We start from the raw sequence: 13,098 nt of genomic DNA on the forward strand, positions 1-13,098 counted from the left end.
CAGCCAGTCTTTTGATTTTTCTGTGTGCCTGTGTACAGACCCCACAGTGTAGAGAGAGTGCCCTCCCACTATCCACTATACAGTACAGTGCAGTAGGGTGACAGAGAGGGCCGATAAGTCCAGCCGACAGCTCTTTAATCCCCATTAGTGCCTCAGACAGGGCGCTGTGACAGAGCACAGTGCTGTCTTCATACCGGGCCCTTCTTTGTGTCCTCTTCTCCTCCCCTGTTAAAGGTCCTGCAGGATATTTCCCTAACAGAGGATCTTTAGCGCCCCCCCAGTGGAGGGGACAGGGAGGTGTAGGGGGGCGGGGCCTCAGCAGGCAATCTCCTCCAGCGTGCCCAGTGTGGTCTGCAAGGGGACGGTCACTGTGTGGCTGATGGACTCCGAGTGGTTGGCCACCGGGTCACAGGAACTCTGGTGGGGGGAAAAAAAGATGGAAAGGGTCTAAGGCTGCGTTCCAATACCCATACGTTCTGCTATTTAGTATGGTAGAAAAAAAGATTTAGGAGGTCCCCATTCTTGTGGTCAGATTTTGTATGCTTAAAAGTTCCCCGGATGTCTACTACATCCAGCCGAGATTTTTAGTGTTGTTAAACAGCATGTTATTTGGGTGGTTCTGACCCACGATCCAGTGCGCGCCGGAACTGATGTCACATCGACGGAGCCTCAGTGTAAAAACAACCGGGGATGCAACGGATATAAAAGCAAGAGGCAAAATCAAGGCGCAATGTTATGATGAAATAAACAAGTAAACGTATGTCCCAATTGCATGCTTACCGCATGCAAATTAGATAGAATAGAAAAAAGAAAGAGTATGCGATTTGGAACGCAGGGTAAGTTTTAGGTCAGATAAGGCAGTGGCAAACCAATAATGTGGGCGTCCTTGTGTGAAAGGTTTTTTGTAATTATGTGGTGAGTACTTGTGGATTAGATTGCCATTCTACTGTGGGTGGAGATGGTTATGTTTTACTCAGGGTCGGTATTGGTCTTAAAACCAGTTTTTGAAGGTTTTGGCATCGTCTCAGCATCAACCAAATTTCTCTTTTTTTCCCCTACACAGAGTTTACAGAGAAGACTTTAAATGCACGGAACAGATAGGGCGGTTCCCGAAGATCTACAAAGTTTACCGAGCTTTGGATTTGTGTGTAGGTTTTTCAATATGGAGTCCAACATGAAAAACAAATAGCTGACAATAAGTATAATATGTCCCCTTTAATTTGACTGAGATGCACATGTTTTTTCAAATTATTTTTTGATTTTTCCAACATTAAAACAGTACAGACAAGAGTTTTACCACACAACCATCAAATAACACATAACATAACAAACCAATGAATCAAATCAACAACAACAACAACCATGACAGCACGTGTTAGTTAAAGGGCTTGAATTAGTTACTCCCGGCAGAGTGTTTGTTGGCGCTCGGTTTTCGCTGAGAGAGCTCTCTCAAAAAGCGAGAGCTGGTTCAGACAAATTGGCACACGCTATACTGTCAGTGACTGAACACATCTTAGATCTTCCTGAGTGCACTGTCTACATGCTGGTGTGTGTGTGTGTGTTTGTAGGGGGCCAAGGTTTGATATGCATGATCAAAGTGAGTGAGATTGCACTGAATCTACACGCTCCACTAACACAGGGCCTAGTGAAGGGTTAGATGGGCCCACTCTTACCACATCTTCTCCATGACTCTCCTCCTCTTCTTCTCTGCTCAGTAAATCCAGTAGTCTGTCTTTCACCACCTAGAGATGGAGAAATGAATTTTTCTGATATGAAAGATCCCCACGAACTCTTCTAGTTATTACTGACAGCAGAGAAGGAACATTGAACCTCAAGGTAAAAATGAATTTGGTTGGTGAATGTGTCAAGAAACAGCAGGAGTAGGCTACAATTATTATTTCAGCATGAAACCGGTAAGAAGTATCTTTAGAACTCTTTCCGATTAATAAAGAAGCTCTTAAACTTGATTATACAGCTCTCCCACTCAAAGTGGTGACAGATCAGCTGAGTTACCTTGGGGTATGTTTTACCAGAAATTTTAAAAACCTATTTAAATCGAACTTCCTCAAATTATTAGATCAGGCGAAGCAAATATTATCGAAGTGGTCTCCTCTGGCATTCTCTCTCATAGGTAGAATAAATTCAATTAAAATGACATTACTCCCAAAGTTCCTATATCTATTCCAATGTCTCCCCATCTTTCTCCCCAAATCCTTTTTTCAGGCCCTTGACTCTTTAATGATAAATTATATTTGGAATGGTAAACACCCTCGGTGACGGAAAGCTTTTCTTCAAAGACCCAAACAAACAGGTGGAATGGCCCTCCCTAATTTCCAATACTATTACTGGGCTGCTATTATCCGTTCTTTAGTGTATTGGGTGCATTTTCACCTTGACGACTCAGCCCCAGTCTGGGTAACAATGGAGTCCAGCGCTATTAGCCCATTGTCTCTATCTGCCCTCTTAAGCGCCGCACCTCCACTCTCTTCGGCTATTCCCAACAGTAGTCCCGTGATTAAGCACTCCCTTCGAATTTGGACCCAATTTAGGAAGAATTTTGGAATGCAGAATTTTTCACTTTTCAGCCCAATTGCAGCTAATCATTTGTTTACTCCCTCGACAGTGGATGGTGCATTCAAGATCTGGCATAAAAAAGGCTTAAAATGCATCGGTGATTTATTTATTAAAGATCTATTTGCTAGTTTTTTCTGCAAATCAGGCATTTTACGCAGAAGTTAATTCCCCAATTCCCTCACAAACCGCCAGCCAATCATGTCGATTTGTTTCTTTCGGTAAACCCCACATTAAAAGGCAAAATTTCTGTGTTTTTCAACCTTATTTCGAAGTTGCATAGCCCCTCATTAGCAGCTATAAGAACCCTGTGGGAGCAGGACCTAGGTTCTGCCTTCACAGATCACATGTGGGATTTAGTCCTGGATCGGATACACTCTACCTCCATGTGCGCCCGACATGCTCTTGTGCAATTTAAAGTAGTACATCGTATTCACATGTCTAAAACTAAACTAGCTCGTATGTTCCCCGATGTAGACCCGACCTGTGATAGCTGTAAGAGCGCACCGGCATCAGTAGTACTTCAGCATCAAATTGAGCCGAACCCTTACACTGCAATTTTTAGCATTGCTCCAAATCCGGGCTTGCCTAAAGTGAAGTTGAAGGTACTGGCCTTCACCTCATTACTTGCTCGTAGGGCTATCTTACTCAAGTGGAAAGATCCTGCTCCTCCTTCCCACTCACATTGGATTAGAGACATTATGTCATGTATGAATTTAGAGAAAATACGTTATACTACCCAGGGATCTGAGAATAAATTTGACAGAATTTGGCGCCCCTTCCTAAATTATTTTAAAAAACCAACAAAAACAATTCAAGAGTAGATACTCCCTCCCCTCTCTTATCTGATTTAATTTTATTTCTTTATGGGTTTTATTTTTAATTTTAATTTTTTCATATCGATTGTTTATTTGATTCTTGTAGCGTGGATTTCGTTTATGTAATTTTTTAACATTGTGTATTGTTTTTTTTTTTTTTTTTGATGCAGGATTGTTTGTGGTTGGGTGAGGGGGTGGGATATGGGCGGGGTGTGTTCGGGGGAAGAAAAAAGGGGAAAAACTCAATCATTGTACTGTATTTGCTTTGCAAATCTTTTGATGAATAAAAAAACCTTTGGAGAGAAGTCTCTTTAGAACTAATAATGTCAAGGGCAGGTTTCTTTTCATCCCCATTATTCAACTGTGGCCATTTACTGAAAATACCATATTTAAAAAAAATTATTTCCTGTATTTACAAAACCCTATGAAAGGCATAGAGCAGGGGTTTTCAAAGTGTGAGAGAGTGAGCCCCCCCCCTCAGAGAACAAATTTCAGCGGAGCCCCCCCCCCCCCAATTTTTTTTTTACAAATTTAAATTTTGTGCGTTTTTAAACAAATTTTTTAATACATTTTAGCATCTTAATCCAGTGTTTTAATCCTGCTTCCTTTAAGCATGGATAGTAGTGACTGAGTGTGCAGCGGAGTGAGAAAGATAGGCAGACAGACTTGCCCAAATTATTGACTAGTGAAATGTCATTCACACACTCAGTGTTTTTTCGCTATAGCCTCCAATGTCCTGATGGAGGAAAAGGGGGGTCCGGGGGTATGCCCCCCCGGGAGATTTTTTTTCACCTTTTTAAAGTGAAATGCATGAATCTGGTGCACTTTGAGAGGAAAATTAAGAGGCTAAATATGCAGAATTTTGTGTGAACAAATAATTTGGAGACACTTGGTCTGATGAATTAGAAGCTATTGAAGATTGACATATGGATTTTCCATAAAAATATTAATTTAACATAAAAACAATTATGCAGGGTCCTCTGGGTTGGGCTTGGTGCTCTTTTTCTTTAACAAGACCTATTTCTCTGTAATATAATGAATGCATTTAAAATGCAGTGAGAGGAACGAAGCAGAAGAACTCTTGTCCAGCTATGCCGTGATCTTAATATAAACAACACAAACTAAAAAAAAATTAAAAAAAATCTATCTATCTATCTATCTATCTATCTATCTATTGAATTGAATTGAAAATGTTTTTATTTCGAACAAGTAAACAATAAAAGACAAAAAAGCAATAATAAACAATAAAATAAATTAAACAAGTGGACAGTTACAATAAAGTAATATTTACACACAATGAAAACCACAAATGAAAATAAACTGTCTTACACTTGCTTTACCTGTTCGAAAAGGGGTGAGAAGAAGAAAACTTATTTAATCTCACCCCTTCTCCCTGATTTATATATCTATAATGACTATTGGCTTCCTTATTAGTGATATAATAATATTTCAAAATTAATAATACATATTAATATATATTAGTTTTCAATATGATACAATTTGTTACCAATTGCATATTTATCTAATAATATCGTCGTATTTATCTAATAATATTGTCAAGTAATCTTATAATAATAATAATATCTGATTAAACATTCAATATTATATAAATACCGTCAAATATATACAAATATACATACATGTAAACATATACACTATGTTAATCTTCATCCCTGTACCTTGTGAAAATCAATTCTTTGTATTTTATTTTAAACTGGTTAATGTTTGGACATTCCTTGATCTCCCCACTCAAACTGTTCCATAGTCTCACCCCACATATTGAAATGCAAAACGTTTTCCTGGTCGTACGGACGTTGTTCACTTTGAAATTAAATTTTCCCCTTAAATTATAACCCCCCTCACGATCACTGAATAATTTTTGTATGTTTAAGGGTAATATGTTGATTTTAGCCTTAAACATTATCTGTGCAGTTTTAAATTCCACCAGATCTGTGAATTTTAATAATTTTGACCGTATGAATAATGGGTTAGTATGATCCAGATATCTCACATTGTGAATAATGCGGATTGCTTTTTTTTGGAGAATAGTAAGTGAATGTAATGACGTTTTGTACGTGTTGCCCCAGACTTCTGTACAGTAACTGAGGTATGGTAAGACTAGTGAACAGTAGAGAATACGGAGTGATTTTTGATCTAGAACCTGTTTTACTTTGTTTAATAAATAAATGCTTCTTGATAGTTTTGATTGTACGTGTGTAATGTGTGATTTCCAACTGAATCTATCATCTATTATAACCCCAAGAAATTTATTTTCGTAAACTCTTTCAATTTCAACTCCATTTATATTGATATTTATTTGCGTGTTCATTCTATAGTTACCAAATAACATTATTTTTGTTTTGCTTAAGTTTAATGATAGTTTGTTTTTATCAAACCATGTTTTTATTTTGCTCATTTCCTTATTGATGATTTCTTCTAGTTGTTTTAAATTCTCCCTAGAACAGAAAATATTAGTGTCATCAGCAAATAGAACCAACCTCAAGACATTGGAAACATTACAGATATCATTGATATACAGGATAAACAGTTTCGTACCCAGCACTGACCCCTGGGGTACGCCACAAGAAATGTCCAAACATGACGACGAACAGTTGCCCAACTTCACAAACTGCTTCCTTTTGCTCAAATAGCTTTTTATCCACTCCAATACTATCCCCCTTATTCCATATCTTTCCAGTTTATTGAATAAAATGTTATGATTGATTGTGTCGAAAGCTTTTCTGATATCAATAAATACTCCTACTGCATATTTTTTCTGTTCAATGGCATTTGTAATTTCTTCAACTGACTCTATTAATGCAAGTGATGTTGATCTGTTGGTTCTGAATCCATATTGACTGTCATTAATTAATTTGTGCTTTTCTAAGAATGTGTCCAGTCTATTGTTGAAGATTTTTTCTCTGTCTGTCTGTCTGTCTGTCTGTCTGTCTGTCTGTCTGTCTGTCTGTCTGTCTGTCTGTCTGTCTGTCTGTCTGTCTGTCTGTCTGTCTATCTATCTATCTATCTATCTATCTATCTATCTATCTATCTATCTATCTGTCTATCTGTCTATCTGTCTGTCTGTCTGTCTGTCTGTCTGTCTGTCTGTCTCTGTCTGTCTGTCTGTCTATCTATCTATCTATCTGGGAAAAGATTGCAACAGAGTAGAGAAAAAGGTAATGGAAAAGTCCCATCATACATTATTTTATCTCAGTCCTGAACTAAATCAATGTCTAATCTGCTTTTTGTATCAGTGGCATTGTGTCTGATATAAGCTTCCAAGGACAATGCTATTCTGTAGCTCTTCATTGAGAAAAAAAGTAAAAAGCTGTTTATTGCGACTGTGGGTGTGATTAGATGAATAGAATAAAAGCGTGAATATAGCAACTTGAGACTTACCTCATATGCATAGTCAAAGAGCTCTAGTATGGTGAGGATGCTGGCTCCTATGAACAGACCCATCTGACCACCAATATCACCTGTAGACGTCACACAAAGACAGAGGGAAAAAGAGAAGAAATACTTCAAGTAATTTAAATAGATCTTTATTCCATCACCATACTCCATTCAGACTGGCAGGCAGGAATCTGTTAAAGTTGTGTGACAGTGAATCTCAAACACAGTTGTGGTCAACAGTCTCAACGGTGTTTTCAAATCAGAGTGAAAGACATGGTAAACTGCAGGTAATTGCCTTAAACTTACAATAAAGGACAGTCTGAATATTTCCCCCTAGTTTGCTTGTGGTTAGGGGCACTGCAAGGTGTCCTGATATATCACACTCAGCTTTATGTCATGGTGTTCTGTTTGGCAGTCTACATCTGCATGTGAAAACAAGTGTTGCCAACATACTTCGAAACTCAAGTGACCTCTTTACGCTCAGTGAAGAGGCTGATTTTTTCATATACTGTTGCTCTGACAACGGACAAAATTGTACAATTTAGCTTGCTGCCACTTAAATTACACATTTCACACAGCTGACATCCTGTAATGGCATCATTAGTATGTCTGTTGACCATCCAATCAGGCATATTTGAAACATCTATTACTGTAAATGGGAGTCAGGGCGGTTCATTTCCAGCCATTCAACAAATAATATGAAAAGGAGAATGGCTGTGACTAAGGTAGCAGACTGCATCCATATTTGAACACATAAGTCTAACATTGAGTCAAACCTACCCAGCAAGCCTGCGACCTCGTAAGCTTTCTTTTGCTCGATGGTTTCGTAGTTCAATGCCTCAAAGAACACGTCCAGCACCAAGATGTTGTCCCTACAAAAAGGGCAAAATACAGCATTTGTCTTAATGAATACCACATCCTTGACAAGCTAGACAAACAGGCACAGTCCTCCCACACAAAAACACTGTGTGGGCGGTGAACAGGGCCATTGCACAGCCAGACAATCCTCTTCTCTAAAAACCTTAATTTAAAGGACAATGAGAAACAATGTGGGCAGCAAAGAGAATCAGTACTCGTGATGATTCTTTACACCGTTCCAGCTGTGGTGAAAATTCTTCCAGTTTAAAGTGCCTTTTACTTCGGATGCTAAGCTTTTCTCGACAATCGGTTAATTGGAGACTTGAAAATGTGTGTTGGTGTTAATGTTAGCTGATTGTGTGTTTGCCTGCTTTAGTTGACTGACTACAAGGTAAAAATGCCACGTGGATGTGTTGATCAGATGCAATAACTGGGCCTTATCCATGAATCTTTCCTGTTTTTTTTTCATGTGATGTGTAAACCACTGACTTTTTAAAATACATTTGTACTGGTTCTAGCTTCTCAAATTGGAACTGGAATATGTTGTATAGTATATAAACGTTATTTTGACGTTTAATCTTTGCTATTAGCACATAGGGAATTTGACTTAGTGGAGCACCATTTGCTTAGTTACCAGTAACTATGCTAGATTCATTAGTAGTCTTTTGCGTCTCCTGCTGTCGCTCAGGACCGAGTGGCAGAAACACCATGACAAGGTGGAGCTCAGGCTACTTACGTGATGTACTTCTCTGACTTGTTGAACTTCTTCTGCAGGTAGCGTGCTGAGGTCTTGCTGGGGATTTTGACCATGGACAGCTCCTTGTTGTAGCGGGTCATGTTGCACGGTGTCCGGCACAGGCAGTTACTAGTCTCCACCGCAGACAGTTTGGCTTCACGTAGAGGAAGTAATGGAAAGGGGGATGGGGTGCGAAATTTGGGGATGAAATTAAATGCGAGGATGTGGGAGGACGGGTTGAGGTGGTCGATGCACAAGAGAAAAAAATGCTCTTTTAGGCACGAAAATGAATACCCTAAATAGATAGATTCCAATAATACATTGACAAATATTTTGCCACTGCTTTGGGTATCCTTAATATTCTGCTGGCAATGTGAACATTTGACTGAGACCTTTGTCCCTGAGAAAAATTCATATCCAACTGGCAAACAAGAGTCTTCTATTTGGAGAGCTTCTGCCCAGACTGAGCTGGCGTAATAATAAAATGCAATAAAAAAGGCCAGAAGCAGTCATGGGCACACATCAAACAATTCCTATTATTATTCCCCTCCCTCATGAGAGAATAAAAACACTGTTGAGACTGCAAAACACATATTTTATTAAACCTTTAAGATATGAAAATAGATAAAGTCAGAAGGTAAAGAGAGTAAATACTAAGTAGTATCGGCTGACAGTGCTGACTTGAATTAGATAAAGTTTTATGCAAATTTTATTATACAAAAAAATATACAAGGTTCACTGGCTCTAGCTTCTTAACCACAAGTATTTGAAGCTTTTCTAAGTTTACTATAACTGGACATTGAATATGTGATGTTTTTGGACTGTACTATGAATCAAGCAATTACTCTGATAACATCACCTTAGCAGGTGGGGGAATAGCACCGGTCTATTTTCACTATTTTCTGACATTTCATTTAAATGACTTTTTGATAAATCAGATAAATAATCAACACATTCCTTACAGTCTTGATATAAGTAATCACAAGGCTTGACAAATTAAACAGTTTAATATGCTATTTTTCTTTTTATTTGTATCTCAACCAGACTATGGCAAACTACATATTTTACTAAGATAACATAATGTTCAGTTTGAATACCCACCACAGCCGATTACTTCTAATAAACAACATCTTTGCAGTGTTTAGGTAGCAGGTGTACGTCAATGCATTTTCACAGCTGATACACATTAAAGCTTGCTGTGCTCACAGTAAAGTGAATGCCCAAAAGCGTATGTGCCTTTGTGCCCAGATCGTTTGGCTCCCCCAGGGAAATGCATCCAGCCTCTCTTCTCTTGATCTGACTGCAAAACTGAGGTCACTGCTGTGCTTACAAACACAGGCATCCAAATAACACGCACAATTGCAGACACTGCGCCCCTGAATCGTGCGGATGTTTACTCCGTGAAAAAAAGCCAGTCGTCACTACAGAGTAAGTCAATGTCACAGTCAAAGTCACAGAAGACAGGGGATGTAAAGCGCCCAAAACACAAACACGCCCTGGAGCAGCATCCGTGAAAACAGCCTCTGCAATGACAGCAAGAGTCCTGATGCAGAAAAAGGCCACGCTCTATTCACAGCTCTGCTTTGGCAGTTCACAGAGACAAACATAACGTAACGACTAAACTGCACCGGAGGATTTCGTGTTAAGCCCAACAGCCCCCTGCATAACACCAACTCTCTTCTCACTGTGATGGTAATGCTAAGAGACACGAGCTTCTCAAATATAGCTCCGTCAAAAAAAGCTTCCCCGGCACAGAAAGCTGCTTGCACACTCCTCGCAAATTACCATCACAAGCCCAAGTCTGAATTGATTAAGTCTTAAAAGTTCACATTTAAAAGGTTGGAGTCAGCGATTCTGGAATATGATGTCAAAACCCCTTTTTGTCCAAATCAGTCAATATCTCCTCCCTATCCCCTACCTTTCATTACTGTTTGTGTGTGCTGGAATAATCTGGTTCAATTACACAGCCTCGGCTCTCTGTAAACGGGCCTGTTGCAATAGCTACGGTTGCCCCTTCGTTAACGTATCCTTTGTTTACATACCAGTTTACAGAGCCTAGGATGTGTATTATAATTATTAACACTTTTTTGTTCTCGGCGCACACAAATTACGGACAGGTGAGGAGATATTCACAGATTTTGACAACAAGCATTCTCCAGAATGACTGACTCCACCTTTAAGTTCACCAGAGATTATCAAGTCCCTTTCTCACCACCAACAACATCTCTCTTTGGATTTGATCATCTCATCAAGATTAGTATCTGTCTGAATTCAAAGGAAAGGAGAAGTTATTGCAATCAGGCCTATTTCTCAGTGAGACAGACTCTGAGGCAGACCTGCATATCACACAGAGCAGGTGGCTATCCCCCACGGTGCTCTAATATCCGGCGCAGCCACACAGTCACGTATTTGCAAGAGGAAATTCAATATGGCCTCTCAGTGGTCCCTTCTTTTTATTCAAATGAGACGTTATTGGATACATGGGAGCAAGGCCTCATGCATTCCAAATGATTGATTTCTTTTTCTAAGCCTCTCTCACCTTCGTCCACTGCCCTCACAACCTTATTGATATCACAAATGTATTCTCGATCACTTCAGGCTTTTTATTTTATGTTTTATCTTGATATGTAACCTGCTATGTAATACAGACTAAAAAAAAGGCTAAATAAATATATTTCTGACAAAATATATATCCATTAATTTAAGACAGTTCTGGCAGGTGGAATCTTCTGTTTGGCCCAAAATGGAAATAATTGCGTCTTCTGTCTGAGTGTGACATTCTAAGTCTGTATCTGTTTCCTCAGAAGGAAATGGCTGGATAAGCCAGTTGTTCACAGCAACACATCCAGCTGTCAACTATCAAGCAATGCTTTTCAGCCATCTCCAAAACTTGCCTGACACAGTTACAGTGAGAGAGAAAAGTCCAATCAAACTTCTCCGATTGAAATCTTCTCAACATGACAATATGACAGATTGGCATTGAGATTAAACAAAAAAAATAATTTGCATTCAATGATCCAAGTTGAGTGTGTGTGTGTGTGTGTGTGTGTGTGAGTGTGTGTGTGTGTGTGTGTGTGTGTGTGTGTGTGTGTGTGTGTGTGTGTGCGTGTTTGTGTGCTTGAGAACTTGTTTGAGTGTGTGTATGGGTGTGTGGTGGGATTGTAAGAGCCTATTGTATATAAGAAAGAGAAGCCATTTACAGCAAGAGGAAAAGAGCTGTCTGGAAAACACACCAAAGCCCATGTTTCTTGGCTCTGAGTGCATGTTAATGACACATATAGGTAACACTGAATGGTTTGTATGTTGTTGGAGCCTGCAGCCTTGTTGCTGATTGCCTGAAAGTTTAGTTGCCCTTGGCTACGTATTATTTATTTATTTGTACCTTTCTGCCTTTCCTGAAAAGATTTTCCTCGCCGTGGGGGCTGAGCAAAGAGAGGATTGAAGGTTCTTCTGTTGTTGTTGCCGCTGGCCAACAGCTGAGGCTGAGAAAGTCATCAATGACACGGTGTGCTTTTTTCTATCTCCTTATTATTTGTGTCTTATTTATTATATTCACCAACAAATGTGTTGATCGAAAATACAGATTATATTACAATTGATAAGGCTTAAGGTGGTTTTATTTAATTGCATCAAGTATGCCATGTTTTATGTAGATATTATGCAAGAAGTTGCAAACGGGAATTGCCCTTTAAAGAGTTGATGGGTCCAAATGACCAAAAAAACAAAACAAACATATTTTCTCACATAGTACCTCATGTCCTGCCACACAGATATATTTTATTTGCACAACTTACGAAGACTTCTGTCTTTAAGATCACCTCCCACGCAAAACATGACTAATTGTGGTAGACATCTTCACAAGACTGTCAGATCTATTCTGAGGATAATAATGCAGTTGTTTTTCAATGAAGTCGTTTTTTAATTTGTAACTTAGTGTCAGTTTGTTTTAATTTATATCACCACAGCAACACCAGAGGGATGTATCATCTTTGATTATGTCGTGGCATGTTTAATTATCTGTCCCCCGCAGTAACTGTGTTCATAGCCTGTCTTCTATTTTGGTATACAGACGGCTGATTGACTGCACACATTCTTACAAAACTCGAGTTAAACCTCGGTAACTTACTACATTACTTTTCTATTGTTTCATTACTGAAGAGGAGACTACCACGGCGCAATAGCCGTTCATGTTCAGTGAATCAGACGTCAAATGTGTGTTACTTAAAAGGTTAAGATCACTTAGACTGTTTCCTCAACTTAATTCATTTGTTTTATTCACCACTAAACATTTTCTAGATTAACAAACTTGTAGGAGAAAACAAAAGCTGACCTATCACTGGTCCCACTCATCTGTTGGTAGTTGTCCAATGACACTCTGTTTCATTGTTGTTGATGCTTTATTAGTGAATGCAGTGCATCAGTGTAGGGGAATGGTATTCTCTCTGTACTCGACCTCTTGCTCAGTGCATGCTGGTATAGGCTCCAACCTACCTTAACACCATTATTAAATGCACACAGATAAGATAATACATCTTCATGAGCCTGCTGCTTTAAAAGCCAAACAACTTGACTTTTAAACTTTGGCAAGAGGTGAAAAGATTGCATTGGGACAATACGTACAGTTTCATAAATATATTAAAAAAAAAAGTATATCAGCTCAATAACTCATAACAGCTGGAGGAGCCAGCGGTTAATAAAACTGACATGGTTATTATAATA

At 38.9% G+C, this 13,098-nt stretch overlaps 1 protein-coding gene across 2 annotated transcripts in view; it reads right to left on the bottom strand.

Moving 5' to 3' along the window:
* Window positions 1-289: 289 nt before the first annotated feature.
* asic2 (acid-sensing (proton-gated) ion channel 2) overlaps window positions 290-13,098 on the bottom strand; it is a gene marked incomplete at its 5' end in the record, with an annotated part of 343,558 nt that continues 330,749 nt past the window's right edge. For both annotated transcript variants that reach the window (XM_080043280.1, XM_080043279.1), the window contains 5 exons: window positions 290-417; window positions 1,674-1,742; window positions 6,789-6,868; window positions 7,566-7,657; window positions 8,380-8,533. In XM_080043280.1, the coding sequence (XP_079899406.1) occupies window positions 316-417; window positions 1,674-1,742; window positions 6,789-6,868; window positions 7,566-7,657; window positions 8,380-8,533 (497 nt within the window). In that variant the 3' untranslated portion in view covers window positions 290-315. The remainder of the gene's footprint in view (window positions 418-1,673; window positions 1,743-6,788; window positions 6,869-7,565; window positions 7,658-8,379; window positions 8,534-13,098) is intronic.

Source organism: Ammodytes marinus (assembly GCF_949987685.1).
Source record: "Ammodytes marinus genome assembly, chromosome: 16".
Taxonomy (NCBI): domain Eukaryota; kingdom Metazoa; phylum Chordata; class Actinopteri; order Uranoscopiformes; family Ammodytidae; genus Ammodytes; species Ammodytes marinus.